Source organism: Lepus europaeus, chromosome 8, assembly GCF_033115175.1.
Source record: "Lepus europaeus isolate LE1 chromosome 8, mLepTim1.pri, whole genome shotgun sequence".
Classification (NCBI taxonomy): domain Eukaryota; kingdom Metazoa; phylum Chordata; class Mammalia; order Lagomorpha; family Leporidae; genus Lepus; species Lepus europaeus.
In genome coordinates, this window is record NC_084834.1 from 34,197,455 (window position 1) to 34,218,109 (window position 20,655).

General features: G+C 41.3%; 1 protein-coding gene across 1 annotated transcript in view; it reads right to left on the reverse strand.

Annotated features, from left to right (window-relative positions):
- Positions 1-17,420, reverse strand: part of SMARCA5 (SWI/SNF related, matrix associated, actin dependent regulator of chromatin, subfamily a, member 5) — a 46,046-nt gene extending 28,626 nt beyond the window's left edge. The window contains exons 1-6 of the mRNA XM_062199556.1: positions 17,180-17,420; positions 13,942-14,016; positions 8,976-9,142; positions 5,206-5,306; positions 2,955-3,055; positions 1,599-1,778 (exon numbers count right to left, since the gene is read on the reverse strand). Coding sequence (XP_062055540.1) covers positions 1,599-1,778; positions 2,955-3,055; positions 5,206-5,306; positions 8,976-9,142; positions 13,942-14,016; positions 17,180-17,356 — 801 coding nt within the window. The 5' untranslated portion in view covers positions 17,357-17,420. The remainder of the gene's footprint in view (positions 1-1,598; positions 1,779-2,954; positions 3,056-5,205; positions 5,307-8,975; positions 9,143-13,941; positions 14,017-17,179) is intronic.
- Between the last annotated feature and the right edge of the window lie 3,235 nt (positions 17,421-20,655).

The window sequence follows — 20,655 nt, forward strand, 5'->3', positions numbered from 1 at the left end:
TTACACATTAAATTTATTGGTGACAAGCAATCTAAAATATAAAAGGTGGAAGACATATTAAAAAGGGGTAGCGATATTATACAAGCAGTTAAAACAAGCTTTCCTATCAATGAAGTAGCTTCATTAATCACTTAAATGTCAGAGCCATTAAGTTAAAAAAAAAAAACTGGCAAACTTGTAATGTATCTTCTAAGATCCCACTAGCTCTTGAAATTCTTGGGATATGAATTTATGTAAAGGAGAACGGGATTATTAAGTAAAACTGAAGGACAGTTTACAATAAACATTTTTCATTCTTTCAGGCTTATATATGTATTAACATATTGTGTTATTCTCATTTTACAGATAAGGAAAGATGAAAAACAAAGGTTAAGTAACTGAATCTCAAAACATAAAAGGCAATTTGGTAACTTAAAATATCCAAAGTACCTAAAAAATGAGAAAAAAAACTCATCAGTAACATATCAAATGAAGGGAAGACAAAAGTACATATTCCAGACTATATGAATACATTTCCAAATCTGAACTCTATATTCTTAATAGTGTCATTATTTCCACATTTCCTCTGCAAAAGGGTACTGTCAACTGATTAAGATTTTAACTTATTTTGTAGATTTCATAACTCACCAAGTTACTGTAACTGACTCAATCCATCTTTAAAAACTACTATTCTAGGAAAAGGCATGTAGCACAGCAATTCAAGACAATCCTTGGGATGCCCACACCTCCTACAGTATTGCCTGGATTCAAGCCCTGATGACTCTGCTTCCGAGTTCAGCTTCCAGGGAAGCAGCAGGTAATGACATCCACTCAGGAGACCCACACTGAACTGCAGACTCCTGGCTTCACCTGCCCCAGCCCAGCCCTAGCCATTGTGGGCATTTAGAAAGTGAACCAGCAAATCAAATCGCTCACTCACACACACGACTCACTTGCTTGCTCTCTCTGCCTTTCAAATATTTTTTTTAATTAACCTCACATACCCAAAACCTCTTTTACAAACAAGAAAATAATTCTAAGAGAGAACATAGCCTTTGATTTTATACACTCACTCCTGAAAAGGGGAGAAATTAGGTTCATATGGCTTTCTAGTCTCTTGACTTATCTTCACTGAGTCTTAAACATCAATATTATATTTTTAAATTATTAAGAGTTGTGAAGATTCTTCTCTTTTTATCCTTCTAGTTATGCCCCAACCTAAGCCTGAATTAAGATTCTTTAAGGGGCCGGTGCTGTGGCATTGCAGGTAAAGCAGCCGCCTACAGTGCCAACACCTATATAGGCGCCAGTTCAAGTCCCAGCTGTTCCACTTCCAATTCAGCTCTCTGCTATGGCCTGGGAAAGCAGAGGAAGATGTCTCAAATCCTTCGGCCCCTTGCACCCACATGGGAGACCCGGAAGAAGCTTCTGGCTTCAGATCGGCGCAGCTTTGGCGTTGCAGCCAATTGGGGAATGAACCAGTGGATGGAAACTTCTATCTCTCTCTCTCTCTCTCCTTGCTTCTCCTCTGTGTAACTCTGAATTTCAAGTAAATAAATAAATCTTAAAAAAAAAAACTCCTTTAATATAAAAAATGTAATAAAAGACTAGAAACTTACTCTTTGTTCTTTATCACCTATTAAACAAACAGACCTAAGTGTTGGTACCCATCTCTTGAATTCACTCATCCAGTTGTGCAATGTAGACTTAGGTACCAAAACCATATGAGGACCAGGAATGTTTCTATAGTGTTTCATGTACCCAAGGAGAGAAATTGTTTGAAGAGTCTTTCCCAGGCCCTGAAAGATTTCAGAATAATCACAAATCAAAACTGGAAAAACAAAAGAGTTTTCATGTGTATAGCTCCCAATATTATATAAGGGTACTTCAAAGTTTGTAGGAAAATGGAATTTAAAAGTGTATTTTGGTGCAAAGTTTCAAAATCCATGCATAATTTTTTCCTAACTCAAATTCTTCACAAGTTTTTTGGATTATTCTTATACAGGACCATCATAAAAGAAACATCACGAAATACAATGCTATCATATGGCAAGAATTTAGTATGTTTCAAAGTTCACCAGTGTCAGTCATATAATCTTTGTAAGTCTATGAGGGAGGTTCTGTTATCACTCTCACAAAGCCTAGAATATTTAAATGATTTACCCAAAGTCACCAGCAAAGATAGAACTGAAAAACATTTCTTTTGACTCCACACTTTCTCCAAACAATTAAGTACATTAGCGCTACAGTACTAAGAAATTTTTAAATCTTCATTATGTAACTTGTAAGCAGTAAACAAGAAATGATACAATTCATGAAAAAACTATAGAAGTCGACACTCTGGGGAAAAATAGTGCTTATTGGGAAAAAACATTCCATGACCTCATTTCTGTTCTATTGAATTAGAAGTTAATGGTCAAACCATTGTATTATAAAAGTCCAATAAAAACAAGTTTCTTGAGGCTGGTTGTCTGGCACAGGTTAAACTGACACCTGTGACACCAGCAGCCCATGGTGGAGTGCCAGCTGGAGTTCTAGCTTCCTGCTAACGCCTAGGAAGACCAGGGATTACGGCCCAAGTACCTGGACCCTTCACCAACACAGATGATCCAGATGACTTTTCTGGTTCCTGGCTTTGCTGGTCCAGCCCTGGCTGTTGCAGCTATTTGGGGAGTGAACCAGTGGATGAAAGATGTGTCTTTCCCTGTCCCTCTCTGCCTTTCAAATATTAAAACAGACAAAAGATTCTCAAAAGTATTACTTTAAAATTCATTCTACTTTGACAGATAATTTCTCAACAGATATATATTCTCTACTTGTACAACTAAAGCAAGCTGCTTTTATCAGTCGACAAGACTAGTCTCCTAACAGTTCTAGATTATAATAAAAAACACATGAAATTACCCTAACTTTTGTAATCTATAAAATATTTAAGTGAAAAAATACAGCCTTTGAAAAAACTATCAAACACATACCATTTCATCTGCAAGGATACCATTGATGCCATTCTCATACAAAGAGATGAGCCAATTTAAACCTCGGACCTGATAATCTCTCAGTTTACCCCACTTTACATCTAAGAACAACAACAAGAAAGAAACCAAAAGCACATTTTAAAGACAAGAAATAACAAGGCATTACACTTTTATGATTCTCATAGGTTTAACTAGAACCAGCATGTATGTACTAACTACTTTTTTTTACTGAATGATTCTCACCCAATGTATTTACTACAAGTTTCAAGTCACTAGATTCTGTGGTTGTGGAGTAGAGTAGGAGCAAATAGAAATATAATATAACCAAGTGCAGGAATGACTGTGGATCTCAGAGTTCCAACCAATGACTCAGTTCCTATGTTAAACCTAAAGACCCTTTTGCTTCCTTATTTCTACTTATGTTGTCAAGTACTTCTACCCAAGAGTTTTGGTGTTTCACAAAGACCAGAAAGATGTTCTCTGGGGTTATTTTCCTCCTAGAAAAAACAAAAACAAAAAACAAAAACAGGAAACAAGCAGAAACTTCCTATTCCTTTACCTTCCATGAGTTATTTTTCCAACAGTTCTTAAATAGACAACATCTCTTTCAGGGTACATATCCTATTTATTTTGCCCCTCAGAATAATTATAAGATATACACACCACAAACATTTGATGATATTTTTTAAAATGCATATATCCAGCACTCCAACACCTTTTGAAAAACAGTGCTATGGGCTGCCACTGTGGCGTAGTAGATTAAGCCTCTGCCTGCCGCACTAGCATTCCATATGGATGCTGGTTCGTGTCCCAGCTGCTCCTCTTGGGATCCAGCTCCCTGCTTATGGCCCGGGAATGCAGAAGATGACCCAAGGGTTTGGGCCCCTCCACCCACGTGGGAGACGTGGAAGAAGCTCCTGGCTCCAGACGGGTCCAACTCCAGCAGTTGTGGCCATTTGAGGAGTGAATCAGCGAATAGATGACCTTTCTGTTTCTCCCTCTCTCTCTCTCTCTCTGTAACTCTTCCTCTCAAATAAATAAATCTTAAGGAAAAAAAAAAAAACAGTGCTTAAGGGTAAAAAGCTAATCAATGCTGGGGCAACTAGTTATACTGTAGGAGTATGAGAAAGAAAAACCCAAGTAGTCCACAACTTCCTTTCTCCCTTATGCCATATAACTAGCTCTGGCCTCTAGCTTCTGGAAAAGAAAAACTATACACTCTGTAGCCACCCCTCCTTCTCCCCACCCCTAACCCCTCACACACACCAAATTCTGAAAATATACACCTTAAAGGGAATGATAAGTTTCTAATGAGATACTTATCTTACTAGTAGTTCAGAGTTATAAACAAGTCAAAATAGAATAGGCAACCATGATGATCACAAAAACCAGTTAGCAAATGATCAGAGGAGGAGGTAAAAAAAAATACTAGGATTCACTTAAAGCAAAGGAAGTCTGTGCCCTAAGACAATCAAGATTATATACAGGCAAAATTCAAACCTGGTTAAACATGCTTTCTCTTGTTGAACTATTAATAACAAATGTATTTCCTAAAAATTGAAACATTAATTACAAAAACATCAGGAAATGAGTGAGCAAAAGTCACGATTATTTTTTAAATTAGTTTTCTTTCCTGGGACAAATATAAAGGCATAAGATTCTGGTTTTATATATACCTTACAATACTAATAAAAATGGCATTCTCTATATTTTTGAAATATAGTATCAATTGGGGCCGGTGCTGTGACGTACTGGGTAAAGCCGCTGCCTGCACTGCTGGCATACCATATGGGTGCCTGTTCGAGTCCTGGCTGCTCCACTTTAATCCAACTCTCTGCTATGGCCTGAGAAAGCAGTAGAAGATGGCCCAAATGCCTGGGCCCCTGCACACACATGGGAAACCCGGAAGAAGCTCCTGGCTCCTGATCAGTCTAGCTCCAGCCGTTGTAGCCAATTGGGAAGTGAAACAATGGATAGAAGACCCCTCTCTCTGTCTCTGCCTCAGCCTCTCTGTGACTCTGCCTTTCAGATAAATAAATATTCCCCACTCCCCCCCCAAAAAAGAAATACAGTACCACAATAATGTAACATTCTATCACCTGTATCAAAAAAAGAAATTGAAGCTTATTTCATAAGCAATAAAAAACTCCCTTTACAAATTATAGCCAAGCCAATTCCAAAACATTACCCAAAGGAAATCTTGTCTCAAAAGGAGACTGTTTTAAAAACCAAATAATTAACTATAACATACATGATGGAGAATCTTCAAATCGAGTGCAAACATTGGTGGCTTTGGAGCTTTCTGTTAACAGTTCTTCATCTTCCTCTTGCTCTGTTCTGCGGTGTCGGTAGCTGTAAAGTTGAAAATTTAAAAAAAAAAAATGGATTTTTTTCACTTTAATCTTAACTATTTCAACATAACAAACAGTTAAGGGTTCACCAAAAACCCTAAAATACAGTTAAGGGTTCACCAAAGCCTTAAAATAATAATTTTTTAACAGGTATCTAAAATCAAGATTTAAATAGTAGAGTAGAAACTTTTAGTTAAGCTTAAATCTAAAATGTTTTACATGGTGCCTAAGTTATACATAAAATTGTTATTAAAATACAGTAATACCACAGATTAACCAGTACCTGATAAACTGAAATGAGTCCAATTTCAAGGAAACATGCACTAAGAGAATCTGATACTTTGTGTTTCAAATTTACCTTTTTAAAAGTTTTCCTACCAAAGGAGAAAATTAAGATCCAGAAAACACATTTTTAAACTTGTAACTCTGACCAAAAGCTACAGAATAAGGACTTGTGTGTTTAAGCTATGATTCCCCTTTGGAATTTATCGGAATTACTCACTTTTTAAATCCCCATGTACAGATTTTTCTTATACTCCAAGAGTGTCCCTCTAAAAAACATTTTCTGAAGTTATAACACTGCCAGATTTCTTACTCTCTAAAATGCTCAGGTTCCTAAACTACTTACTCCCCAATTCTGAAAGTTCCAACTTCATAACCTTAATACTTTCAACAAATATTTTCACAAATTATGCCTGGATCAAGACCTCTAATTCTAAATTATAGCTTAATTTCTTTTTTTTTTTTTTTAAGGATTTATTTATTCAAAAGTCAGAGTTACACAGAGAGAGGAGAAGAGGCAGAGAGATATCTTCTACCCACCGGAGCTGCGCCAACCCAGAGCCAGGAGCCAGGAGCTTCTTCTGGGTCTCCCACGCAGATGCAGGGGTCCAAGTAATTGGGCATAAGGAATTGGGGCCATCCTCTACTGCTTTCCTAGGCCACAGCAGAGAGCTGGATGGGAAGCAGAGCAGCCAGGACTCAAACCAGTGCCCATATGGGATGCTGGAGCTGCAGGCAGTGGTTTCACCCACTATGCCACAGCGCCAGCTCCGTTTTATAGCTTAATTTCTATAAAAGTCAATTCATATTGGAGCTGGTGCTGTGGCACAGCAGATAAAGCCACCACCTGAAATGCAGGGATCCCATATGGGCGCCAGTTCGAGTCCCGGCTGGTCCACTTCCAATCCAGCTCTCTGCTATAGCCTGAGAAAGCAGAAGATGGCCCAAGTCCTTGGGCCCCCCGCACCCTTGTGGGAGACCTGAAAGAAGCTCCTGGCTCCTGGGTTCAGATCAGTGCAGCACCGGCTCACCTGGGGAGTGAGCCAATGGATGGAAGAGTCTGACTGGCTGACTCTCTCTCTCTCTCTCTCTCTCTCCCTGCCTCTCTGTAACTCTGCCTTTCAAATAAATGGATAAATCTAAAAAAAAAGGCCAATACTTAGGACCGGCGCTGAGGCAAAGCAGATTAAGCCACTGCCTGGGACATCAATATGGCAAGAGTCCCAGCTACTCCATTTCTGATCCAGCTCCCAGCCAATGTGCCTGGGAAAGCAGTTAAAGATAGCCCAAGTGCTTGGGCTCTTGCCACCTACATGGAGTTACTGGCACCTGGCTTTGGCCTGGTTCGGCTCCAGCCATTGCAGCCATTTGAAGAGTGAACCAGCGGAAGGAATCTCTGTGTTTCTACTTCCCTCTTTGTAATTCTGCATTTCAAATACACAATTAAATAAATCTTTACAAACAAACAAACAAAAAAGGTCAAGCTTAGTGGAAGTTAATCAGTCTTCTCAAAGGAGCATCCCTCAGAAATTCACACCAAGATAGTACTCAGGGCTTTCTTGCTTGTCAGCTGAGGAGTCTTTAAATAACTCATGGAAAATACGTAGTAAGTGAAAAACTGGGCCCGCACTGTGGCATAGTGGGTAAAGCCGCCGCCTGCAATGCCAGCATCCAGTATGGGCACCAGTTCGAGCCTTGGCTGCTCCACTTTCAATCCAGCTCTCTGCTATGGCCTGGGAAGGCAGTAAGAGACCCAGAAGAAGCTCCTGGCTTGTGGCTCCGGATCGGTGCAGCTCTGGCCAATGCAGCCAACTGGGGAGTGAACCAGCGGATGGAAGAACTCTCTCTCTGCCTCTCCTTCTAACTCTGATTTTCAAATAAATAAATAAATAAAGACCATACTTTATATAAAGACAATTAGGTACGTAACAAAAATTTTAAACTGCTGTGAATTAAGTCATCATAATAGTCCACATAAGCAGAGACTTAAAATAAAAACCCTAATATGGGGTAGGTGCTGTGGCGTAGTAGGCTAAGCCTCTGCTGCAGCACCAGCATCCCCTACAGCATCGGTTTGTGTCCCAGCTCCTCCACTTTTGATCCATCTCTGTGCTATGGCATGGGAAAGCAGTGGAGGCTGGCCTAAGTGCTTTGGCCCAAGCGCTTGGGGGCCCTGCATCCATGTGAGAGATAGGGAAGAAGTTCCTAATTCCTGGCTTTGGCTAGGCCCAGCACCGGCCATTACGGCCATTTGGGGAGTAAACCAGAGGATGAAAGATCTCTCTATCTGTCGCTCCCTCTATCTAGAACTCTCTCAAATAAATAAAATATTAAAAAAATAATAATAATGCAACCCTAATTCATGTATGTGGTTTAGAGACTAAAGCATACTCATGCCAGACCCAGTTCAAGCCTAAATTACTCTACTTCAATACGATTAAACAGGCCATTTAAGCTCTTCCATTTGTTTCCTCTTTAAGGAATGGTATAATACCTAAGTTCTGCACTTAATATAGTTGTTACAACTCAGAAACTATATGAAGCTACTTTTTAAAAAACGGCTTAGGCATATTTTAAAATACTTATACATTTACAGCTACATCTTGCTAAGCCAACTGGAGTAAAATAAGTAATAGCATTAAAATTACTTTTTAATGATTTTTATACTTCTAATTAAAGACTATCATATATGAACTTCATGGTATGCTTTTATCCTAGGGGTTAAGCCACCAATTAAGACACCTGCATCTGTTTCTAAGTATCTGGGTTCAAAATCCAGCTCAAATTCTTGACTCCAGCTTCCTGCTAATACAGACCCTGGGAATCAAGGGTAATAGCTCAAATAACTGGGTTCCTAACATGCACTAGAAAAACCTGAATTGCGTTTCCAGCTTCTGACTTTGGCCAAGCCCAGTCCCAAACACTGAGCATTTGGGCAATAAAGCAACAGGTGTGAGTTCCCTCTGTGTTTATCTGTCTCTCTGCTTCTTAAATAAATTTTTTAAAAATAAGAAGTTTAGGGGCAGGTGCTGTGGCGCAGTGGGTTTAAGCCCTGGCCCGCAGTGCCGGCATCCCATATGGGTGCCAGTTCTAGTCCCCGCTGCTCCTCTTCTGATCCAGCTCTCTGCTATGGCCTGGGAAAGCATTGGAAGATGGCCCAAGTCCTTGGGCCCCTGCACCAGCGTGGGAGACCCAGAAGAAGCTCCTGACTCCTGGCTTTGGATCGGCACTGCTCTGGCTGCTGCGGCCATCTGGGGAGTGAACCAGCAGATGGAAGACTTCTCTCTGTCTCTACCTCTCTCCGTAACTCTTTCAAATAAATATAATAAATCTAAATTTAAAAAAATAAGAAGTTTGGTTCCACTATGAGGTATAAACTATTACTCACTCGCCAACTGACAGTAAGTTCTGTTTCTCATCCTTTTTTATTCTTGGACGTCCTGGTTTCATCTTCAAAGGTGAGGTTGGAGTCTTCTGAGCAGCAGGCTGAATGAAATGTGCAAACAGCTCTGTCTGCTTTAATAAATACTCAAATCTATTTGCTCTGTCGGTTTGCTGCAAAAATTTTAAGACACATTTTAGGAAGACTTCAGATAGCAAAGTTTCAACATGCCTCCATACAATGAACTCAGCAATAAAAAAAAAAAAAAATGAACCACTGTAACATGCAGCAAGGATGAGTCTCAAAAGCACTATGCCAAGTAATAGAGGCCAAACACAAAAGATTACACCCTTTATGAATCCTTCCATTTAAAGTATACAAAATATTAACTAGTGATAGAAAGCAGATTAGGAGTGACAAAGGCAAGGGGCAGTAACTGGGTGCAGACGGGCAAGAGCAAACTTTTGTGGAATAATGGTGTGTAGGTAACTTCATGTATTTGGCAAAACTCACTAAATTGAAAACTGATTTAAATTATACTTTAATTCCACTTAATAGAGTTGTAAAAAAATGAATACACTGTGAAACAGGTGAATTTATTCAGAAGTATAGGGAAATGTACTAGTCATTCTTTTAGGTTGCTTCCCCTGGTAATGTCTATACATAATCAGCCTTAGTTGTTTATGTTTTTCAAGATTATTAAAATACTGAACTGAGAAATGTGTATATGTTCACAACGTGTGCACAATTATATTTCTTATGAATCTAGAACATGTTAGGACTGAAAAGAAACTTCATTTACTTTAATTATGTTCAGGATCAAGATAAATAAGCTCTAAAAATAAACTCAGGCCAAATACTAGACATTCATGGAAAAAAAAACATTATATAGTATTCAAAAATCTCAAGTCATGGGTGTATTGTTACTGTCATTATAAGGGGAGAAAACAGGTACATGCCTTGTTGCTTGAAGGAACGGGAAGTTTAAAATTGAAAGAAAAAGATCTTCAAAGGCTAAAAAAATGGTGACAGGAGAAAAACTAACAGATCTTAAAAAGTGGGAAACTATTACTACAGTAATATGAGAAACCTGAAAGAAATCAAACAGAGCAACCATGGACTCACTTCTTTCTCTGAGACAGAAGGAAACGAGATTAAAAAAAAAAAAAAAACTATACATATGTCTGAGAATAGATGAAATAAATTGAAGAAAGATCTGCAATTTTTTGTGAAGGAACACTGGAAATGAATGTGTCAAAAATACAGAAGTACGATCAGAGCAGTCAAATTTTAGTATAGCTAAATGGAACTGGTGAGCAATAAATACTAAAAATCCAAGAGAATAAAAACCACAAACTTATTCTGCCACCAACCAGCATCACTATTTAGTTTCTGAAGTAGTGATCATCAGCATCCCAGGTTCAAGAATCAAGAGAGTGAGACTTACCTATCATTAGGAGCTAGCAGATGGAAAGGAAGCTTGTTTAGAAGAAAACTCCTCAAATGAAGATCACAAAAGGATGTCACAAAAGGAAATGAAGCTGGGAGACTAAGAAACTTGGGAGAAATAAAAGTTCCAATAAAGGCCATTGTGAAGAAGTATACCATTAGAGAACCACTACAAATTTCTATAATAAAATCAGATTTGTATCATAAATACTACTCTTCAAAAATGTGAAGAAATTTGAAAGACAGAAGATTACAAGAACTGAGACAAAGCCCTCAAAATAGCACAGTAATAGAGGAATACTGAACTAGGGCAATGGGGAAATGGTAAGAGATATTTACCAGACTACACTTGCAAAACTATTAAAAATATGAGGCACTGTCATAGAAACCTTGGGTATGTATTAAGAGGAACTTTCATCTTGCGATCACTGAGGTATGAAGTAAATACTATGAATTAATTCAGTTTTTTATATTCTAAAGAGGTATTAATGGGATTGAAAAGTAAATGTACAAGTAAATGAAAATACTGACTAGAGGCATCTGCACTAGAGATAAAGATTTACAAGTATCCAGTTTAAAGACAAAGGGGGAAAACCAGTGATAAGAATCCAATTATCAGATTTTAACATAGCAAGACAAAATAATCACATAAATAGAAAACAAGTAAGAAAAAAGGATCTCCCAAGGCAAGTAAAGATTTTTCAGAGGTGTTCAACAATGTCAAACACAAGCAAGATAAAAAACAAGGAACTAAAACTAAAGCCACAGAATGGCCAGTTAAATTCATTAGAACAGAGTTAGTGTTAGAATCTGAATTTTGTAAAGGTTTAAAGCAGTAATCACTTTTAAAGTATATTCCATTCATTTTAAGTAGTATTCACTTTTGGGGTGGGTGTTTGGCACAGTGTTAAGACATCATTTGAGGGGCCAGCTCCCTACTAATATTCCTGAGAAAGCAGTGGAAGATGGTCCAAGTCCTCAGGCCCCTGTACTCACTATAGGAGACCCAGAAGCTCCAGGCTCCGGGCTTCAGGTCAGCCCAGCTCTGGCCATTGCAGCCATTTAGGAGTGAACCAGCGAAAAGAAGACCTCTCCCTCTGCCTCTCTCTCCCTCTCTCTCCGCTTCTGCCTTTCTGTAACTCTGCCTGTCAAATAAAGAAACTTTTTTTTTTTTTTTTTGACAGGCAGAGTTAGAGAGAAAGGCCTTCCTTTTCCATTGGTTCGCCCCCCCAAGTGGCCGCTATGGCTGGCGCGTTGCGGCCGGCGAGCTGTGCCAATCCAAAGCCAGAAGCCAGGTGCTTTCTCCTGGTCTCCCATGCGGATGCAGGGCCCAAGGACTTCCTGGGCCACAGCAGAGAGCTGGACTGGAAGAGAAGCAACTAGGACAGAATCCGGCACCCCGACCGGGACTAGAACCCAGGGTGCCGGCGCCGCAGGTGGAGGATTAGCCTAGTGAGTTGCGGCGCCGGCCATAAATCTTTAAAAAAAAAAAAAAAAAAAAAGACACCTCTTGGGACAACTGCATCCTGTACGGAGAGTACCAGGTTTGAGTCCTGGCCCTGCTTCCTATCTAGCTTCCTACTAATGTACACATTAAGTAGTTCAAGTACATTGGTACCTGCCCATGTATGTGAGAGACCAAAATTGAGTTCAGGCCTCCTGGCTTTAACCTGTTCCTGCCCTAGTTGTGGCAGGCATTTGGTGACCGAGCCAGTGGATAGAAAAATCTCTTTCAATTAAAAATCTTTAAAAATTAAAAGCATTTTTAATTCAAAAACAAAAGATTTTTAAGAGAAAGAAGAGACGAGGATAAAGTACATTTCAATAAATACGTGTTAAAGGGTGGGTGACTGGCCCAGAGGTTTAGGACTTTCATATCTTGGGAGTGCCTGGGTTCAAGTCCCAGCTCCAGTTTCTGCTATCCCTTCCAGCTTCCTGATGATGTAGATCCTGAGAGCAGTGGTCATGGCACAAGTGGCTGGTTCTTGACACTCTTATGGGAGACCCAGAAGGAGTTCCTGGCTCCAGCTTGAGTCCAGTCTCACCCACGTTGTTGCATTCAGAGTAAACCAACAGATAGGAGCTTTCTATCCATCTCTCAAATAAACAAAAATTAGAAAAAAAAAAGAGAGAACGCTATAGGCAAGCAGCATACACTATTCTTTGTAACCTATAGAGTATAATGCCAGACAGATGCAAAATAAACACACAACTGAATAATCACTTCTCTGGTCTGCTAAAATATTAAAGGTGTTAACATAATCAGACAGTCACATTGTACTATGTGAATTCATAAAACACTTGCGTTCGATTTACACAGGCAAATAAAATACACAAGTTATAGAACATCATGTTCCACCTAATTTCAATTGGATGTTTGTACCCCAAATTATTTTTTAACTTTTATTTAATAAATATAAATTTCCAAAATACAGCTTTTGGGTTACAGTGGCTTTTTCCCTCCTATAACTTCCTTCCCACCTGCAACCCTCCCATCTCCCGCTCCCTCTCCCATTCCATTCACATCAAGATTCATTTTCAATTCTCTTTATATACAGAAGATCTATTAGCATATATTAAATAAAGATTTCAACAGTTTGCACCCACACAGAAACACAAAGTGTAAAGTACTGTTTGAGTACTAGTTATAGCATTAATTCACATTGTACAACACATTAAGAACAGAGATCCTACATGGGGAGTAACTGCACAGTGACTCCTGTTGTTGACTTAACAATTTGATACTCTTGTTCATGGCATCAGTAATCACCCTAGGCTCTTGTCATGAGCTGCCAAGGCTATGGAAGCCTTTTGAGTTCGCCAACTCTGATCTTATTTAGACAAGGTCACAGTCAAAGTGGAAGTTCTCCCTTCAGAGAAAGCTATCTCCTTCTTTGATGGCCCATTCTTTCTACTGGGATCACACTGGGATCTACTGGAGATCTTTCATTTAGGTGTTTGTTTTGTTTTTTGCCAGAGTGTCTTGGCTTTCCATGCCTGAAATACTCTCATGGGCTCTTCAGCCAGATCCGAATGCCTTAAGGGCTGATTCTGAGGCCAGAGTGCTGTTTAGGACATCTGCCATTCAATGAGTCTGTGCCCCAAATTATAAAAAGTAAATTTAAGGGGGGGGCCAGTATTGTGATACTTCTGACACCAGCATGCTATTATCAGAGTGTCAGTTCAAGTCCTGGCTGTTCCAAATCCAACCCAGCTCCCTAATGTGCCTAGGAAAGCAATGGAAGATGGCCCAAATGCTTAGGCCCCTGCCACCCGCATGGGAGACCTGGATGGAGTTTCTGGCTCCTGGCTTTGGCCTGCTCCAGCCCAGGGCTATTATGGCCATTTCAGGAGTAAACCAGAAGACGGAAGATCTCTGTCTCTCCCTCTCTGTCACTCTGCCTTTCAAGAAAATAAATCCTAAACAAATAAAAAACAAATCCTACACATGGATGTTTACTACATTTAATCACCTAATGAGAAGTTTTTCATTAAACTTTCTATTCATGCACCTAGGACATACCATTTTTTCTTCATAGGTAGGATCTGGTTCTTGGATTTCTTTTTGCTTTCCAGGTGACGCCTCATCAAATACTTCCTGGCAGGAGGGAAAAATCATGGAATTGTTCTTCAAGAATAGACAATACAGCCTTACATACTAATTTCTACCCAAAACACATTCTAAATAATATATTCCTACACCATGCTACCCTCAACTTTCTAGATATTCAAAATGCCACCATCTAAGCTGAAAGGAAACCTGATGAAATGAAATTAAAAACTACAGGGTTAGGAACCCATTTAACCCAGTTATATAAAACGTACATAGATGTTGCCAAGACATGCAAAATATTATCTACATCATCCTAAAATAAAATTGATTGCAATATAAGCCTTCTGGGCAAATCTACTTCTTTTTTTTCTAATAAAAATTATGAAACCTGATTAAATAGTGTATGTGAAAAAAATCCCCTTTTCATCATGAAATTGCATTATCTTCAGTGCTATTACACAAACATACAGATAAGGCAACATTAGCCACTTTGGTAACTACCTTCTGGTATATTACAAAAAACTTATCATGCAGCCTAAATTGAATACTCTACAGTATTTCTAAATTGGTAATAAATACGCTGTTCTTGGACACTGATATGGAAATTTGTGCTTGGCAACACATACTACAATAAAGATACTGTGATTGCTTAAAAAGGGAGGAGAGGGTGGGAAGGTGGTACAGTACTAGACAGAGCCAAATGACCTAAATTTAAATGTAACTTCATTGCAAAGATCTATAGGCACCTCTAAGTACCTCCGAACTCATTATAAATCTCTCATGACAAAGCCACTGGGGTTGACCAGTTTATAATTTTGCTGGAACACCAAGAATAGTCAAAGACACCCTACAAAAATAAAAGGTGCTTTCCAACAGTGGTCATTATTTCTTAAAAAACTGGACTCTAGGTATTTTGAGGTTCTATAATTTTTGGTACATGGTATGCCTACCTATCAAGTCAAGTTAATAGCCTGAAATAATGATGAAGGGCCAGCACTGTGGCATAGTGGGCTAACCCTCTGCCTGCAGCACCAGCATACCATATGAGCACTGGTCATGTCCTGGCTGCTCCTCTTCTGATCCAGTTCTTTGCTGATGGCCTGGGAAAGCAGTGGAAGATGGCCTAACTGCTTGGGTCCCTGCACCCCCGTGGGAGACTTGGAAGTAGCTCCTGGCACTGGGCTTCATATCAGCCTAGCTGTGACCATTGCAGCCATTTGGGGAGTGAACCAGTGGATGGAAGACTTTTCTGTCTCTCCTTCTGTCTGTAACTCTACCACTTAACTAAATCTTTAAAAAAAAAAAAAAAGGAAAATGATGAATAAAAACCCCACACTGTCAATATGAAAGTAATAACCAAAAAATGAGATTGTCCCTTCAGCTTATCAGTACCAAGTTAAAAGGAAAAACTGAATACAAAAGAAAGGTTGGATAATGTTTCTGAAAAACCAGCTCTATCAAAAAAAAAAAAAAAAACCTGAAAAATACCTGGGGTTATTTTCTGATTTTGTAAAAACCCTTCTTGAATTCTACTTTCAAACAATAAAAAGCACTTAAAAATATCTTTGTACCAACTGTGAGACTGGTTCAGGCGGTCAGATTATGCATGTGTGCTCAAACTGAGTTTAACAGTGGATCTCAGTAACTGCAAATTCAGTGAAAAGAGTATCTTCTCAAAGCCAAAACACTTAGTTTAGCCTTAACATTTACGCTCCTTTCTAATATTTAAGGAAGACCTCTAAAACTTTCGTTATGCTAAAGTTTTGAATGGCAGATTCTTTTGAAAAGCTAAGGGAAACTCTGAACATCTCTGTAGAGAATTGAACATTTACACACAATTGCTTTCAGTGCCATAGGCTTTCTCCTTAGGACACTGAGCAAGAATCCAAGTTAAACAGCATTGATAATCCAAAAGAACTACTCAAAACCTCAAGGGGGTGGGGGCGTTTGAGAAGGCAACACTGAGTTCATTTTAATTTGAAACAATCTCTATCACTGAAAACTACAGGATATCAGAATTACTATTCCACTAACTGCTGATCACTAACAGTTCCTTTAAAAACGAGTATGCTACTGCATCCTAGTTGCCTAAATAAAACTACTGTGCCAAATACCTCAAAGGTGAACTGCACCAGCATTTCCTTATTGCGCTAGTTCTCCATCAAAGCTCAGTTTTAGAAGTTATTTACTTCTATTCTATCTAGAGATTTTAAAAAAAATTCCCAGAAGTCTTCCTTCCGGCTGGAACTACAAAATGTTTCAAAACAGGGCGAAGGCCAAAAATAAAAACTGGAAGGAGCAATCTCTTTATTCCCAGCCATCACAGCGCCTAGAAACAGACCCAAGAGACCAAACTGGCAGCGTCCCCATCTTTCTACCCCCACAGTACAGTCACCATCCCTTGGCTAACCCAACACCAGAAGGCTCAGCAAGCGAGGGTACCAACTTTGTTTTTAAAGACCAAAGCCCAGAAAGGGGGAAATGCGCTGGTCTAAAAGCCACCCAACCACCCACCGACGGTTCTCCTAATTCATTCACCCGCCCATGCACCTCCCCAAATCAGTGAGGATTCAAGACAGCTGGCTGCTGCCGGGGTCGCTCCCCTCCCTCCCTCCGGAGCAGTGCCTGGGAGGGGCCTCCTTCCCCTACACAGAGGCAGCTGCGCGCCGCTCATCCCCACTGCGCACTCGGCCATCCAGCTCTCGCCATTGTCTGGGCCCAGGACACATACCGCCCCCACCGGGACCGGGAAGAAAAAAACCAGGCCCGAATCCTCGGATGCGCCCCTCGCAAACGACTTCCAAGCCCCACCCCCGTATCCTACTCCCAGGGGGCCTCTCCCTCGCCCTCCCCACAAAGTTTGGTGGAAACTAAAACCCGAATAGGAGAGGGGATCCTGGGAGAGCTTTTACAAAGGTAAATCCCCCTCGGCCCCAGCAATCCAGCAGATCCGTTTTGATAAGAGCGCTGAAGGATGTGTGAAGATTTGCTAAAAGAGGCTGAGCATTTCAACGTGGAGCGGCAGACATCCAGTCCCCGCCGGCTCGGGTCTGTGCAGCACACGCGCAAAAAGTAAGAGCATCCTTGCAAAGGCTCCGAGGCCGAGTTCGGGTGCAGAGGAGCGAAGTGTGCCTCGGAGCTCCATCACCCGATCGCCGCCGAGGAAGCAGCTCCTCCCGTCCCCCCCGCGCGCGCCAGCCGCCCTCACCTCCATGTCGGCGTCCGCAGAGCCCGCGCTGGCCGCAGACGCCGCCGCCGCCGCTGCCGCGACGCCCTCGGGGCCGCCTTTGTTGCCGCTGCTGCTCCCGCTGCTGGCGGCGGAGGCTGCGGGCTTGGAAGGCGCGCTCTCGGGAGGCGGGGGTGGCGGAGGCTCGGCCGCGGACATGATGTTCCGTCTGCGTCAGCCGCCGCTGCCAGATCCCGGGCCGCCGGGGATGGAGGAGGCCTAGGCCCGGGCGGCTGCGTCGCACACAACTGATGGGGGCGCGGGAGGCCCGCCCGACCGCTCGCCCGCGCCGCGGCTCCGTCGCCGGCCTGAGCCGGGCCCAGCAGCCTGCCCCTGAGTCGTGCTCCTCTTCCGCGGGACTCCGGGTTCGACCGGCGCTTACCTCACGGCGGGAATCACGTCGGCGAGGGTGGGCGGGGCCAGCCGGGTCACTGAGGTCAGGGGAGGCGGGCAGAGGAGGAGGAGGGCGGAGGGTTAGGGGAAGGGGAAAGGAAAGCGAAAGAGAGGCTGAGGCGGGGATCGCGCTCCGCTTCCTCCTCTTCCTCCCCTGGCAGATATCAGCTATCTCGCCCGCATCCGAGACTACTACGTACGCCACCGACTTTCAACCCTCGCGAGATTGCTAGTTGGTTCACCGGCTGGGTCCGCAGAGCGCATGCGCCGTCTCTCCTCGTCGCGCTCTGCCCCTCCTCTTTCGGACGTCTAGCGGGAGGGTGGGCGGGGCCTCGAGGGATTGCTCGGAGACGTAGGTTTGTGCGTCGGCTCCTTGGTATGACGCAATGGCTCTCTTAACACGCGTTCTTAACGGCTCGCTAGCCCGGGCCGCCCTGGGTTCTGTGGCTGGCTCTGCGGCACTCTCTCAGAACTTGCTCTGCCTGCTTTCCCGCGGAGGCCTGTGCTGGCCATCACCCACCTGCGGCTCCTGTTAGAGGTGTGACACCTCGGCCTTTACGACGTTTTGGTTTTCCCAAGTGATGCTCCGTGGAAAAAATATCTGCTAGTGTTTTGTTTTGTTTTGTTTTGTTTTGTCGTCGCATGTTAGCTACGTCAATCATTCCTAAATATTGGCTGCTTCCCTTAGGTACAGAGTTAGATGGCATTGCTTCTGAATTTACATGGTGCAAGTTAAGCAAAGAAGTTAGCGTGCACACATAGGAATGAGAAAGATGAATAATCACTAGATGAACAAATGATCTTTTTTTAAAAAAAAGTTTCTTCACCGAGAAAAGATGGTGTGGATGACTAACAGGCGGTGTTTAGGGTGGTACCCTGTAAGCATTCTGTTTAATATGTATATTGTTATGTAGAAACTAAATATTGTTATGTAGTAACTAAAAGAGTTACTTATTTGAAAAGCAGAGACACAGGGAGAGGAGAGAGAGGTCATCTGTCGGCTGGTTCACTCACCAAATGGCCCCAACTGCCAGAGCTGGGCCTGGCCGGAAGCTAGGAGCCAGGAACTTCCTCCAGGTCTCCCACCTGGGTGCAGGAGCCCAAGCACTTGGGCCATTTTCACTGCATTCCCAGGCACATCAGCAGGGAGCTGAATCAGAAGTGCAGAAGCCAGGACTCAAATCTGTACCCATATGGGATGCCGGCACTTCAAGTGGAGACTTAATCTACTGTGCCACAGCACTAGCCCCTTTCTTCCACCCTTTACAGTGTTAGGTTGAAAACTTGGGTCTGGGCTGCAAAAATCCGAAAGTTATATATAAGTATATAAATAGAAGTATCTTAAGTCTGATAGCTAAAGAAAGCTGCAAAGAAAACAATGTCCATAAATAAGTTAAAAAAAAAAAAACTCTAAAATGGCAAGTGTCTTTTAACATGTTAGTTTATATGTGAGTTTCTCATGTAAGCATATGAAAGTTGTGTAAGACTATTATTGGGAAAATATTAAAGAGGGAAAATACATAGGAGAAGCTAGAAAGAAGAGACAGAATGTTCAAATCCACTCAAAAGGGAAAAAGATTTTGAGAAGTCTAGAACTAGAGAAGAGGAGAGAGAAGCTACAGAAAAATACGGTGCCTAGAAACTAGGCTGAAGGGGCATTAGCTGTGTTAGGCAGATAGCAGTACTTACATGGAAGCCAAATCACAAAGACCCTCTTTTTCTTCAAAGACTGAAACCAACAGCTAAGCATGATACAGAATTAGTGTAGTAGTCATAGAATAGGCTCAGGAATCAAGCCAGCCTAGATCCCAGTGCAGGTCTAGAATCAGCAGCTGTGTGAATGTAGGCGAGTTATCTAGCCTTTCCAAAATCAGTCCTCTCATCTTTTCATCATATTATTCCAGCTTTATAATGAGATAATAGTTTTATCATAATGTCATGAGAATTCAGTGAGCCAATACATGCAAGGGGCTTGTTACAATGCCTGACATCTAGTGAGCTCTGAGTTCAAATGTTAGGTATTCATATCCTGAAGGATCCTAAGTCTAAGTGTCGGGGACAAGTTGGAAGAAGGGAAACCTAATAAATTTTTAAGACAGAAGAGAGTAAGGAGAATGGTGACAAGAAAGCACTGTAAGGAATAGGTGCTTTAAACACATTCACAGAAAAGAAAAATGCTACAATGTAAAAGCATGTTAGTTTTATATCTCAAACATTAAATGCACATTGTTTACACCTAAAATTCCTTTTTGTTAGATTTAGTGGCTAGAACAGCTTGTGCTGTACTGAAATACAGTGGAACAAAGAGATGTTGCCAGAGGATAAAGGACATCAAAGAGCAAGGAAATCGCACTGCACTGTGGCCTTGAATGGTAACAGAAGGGGGTTCAAGTTTTATCAAGGACAAAGTAGGAAGGCTGCCCCTCTTCACTGAATGCTCATTTATTTTGTAGAAGCCTGAGAAAGTCTCGTTACTATGACATAAAACGATATGGTGTTTGTGAGTATGTGAGAATGGGGATTTCCCAAACCAGATACCAGTGATCATTATTTATATTCTTTTCAGAGCGCTCTAACACAGGGTATCATTCGTGGATGAGTGGAGATTCCAGTTAAAGAGAAACATTAGACTCATAAGTAAGGCTTAAATACATTCTCCCCATTTTCCATCACCATCTCCTATCAGTGGGTGACTTTGGTCTGTTAAGTGTATTTACATGTATTTATGCTGTCAGTTAAAATTGTTCAAGTTCTCTGGTATTTCCTTGCTGTATGTGAAGAATAATTTATCTATTGGATTGACTAGAGAAAATGCTCTCAGGAACCCAAATATTAGTGAAATTTAACTAACAACCTTGAAGCATTTTTGAAGAAAATTTGGATCTCTGTTCAAAGTCGAAAGTAAGAAAATAGAAATTTATACCATTCAAACATTAATCAAAAGAAAAGGACCATCTCCGTGTCAAATGGTCTTCAGAACAAAGAAAATTACAGGAGACAAAGATGAATATTATATGGTGATGAGCATGTCAATCCACCAGGAAGACATAATGATTCCATGTATG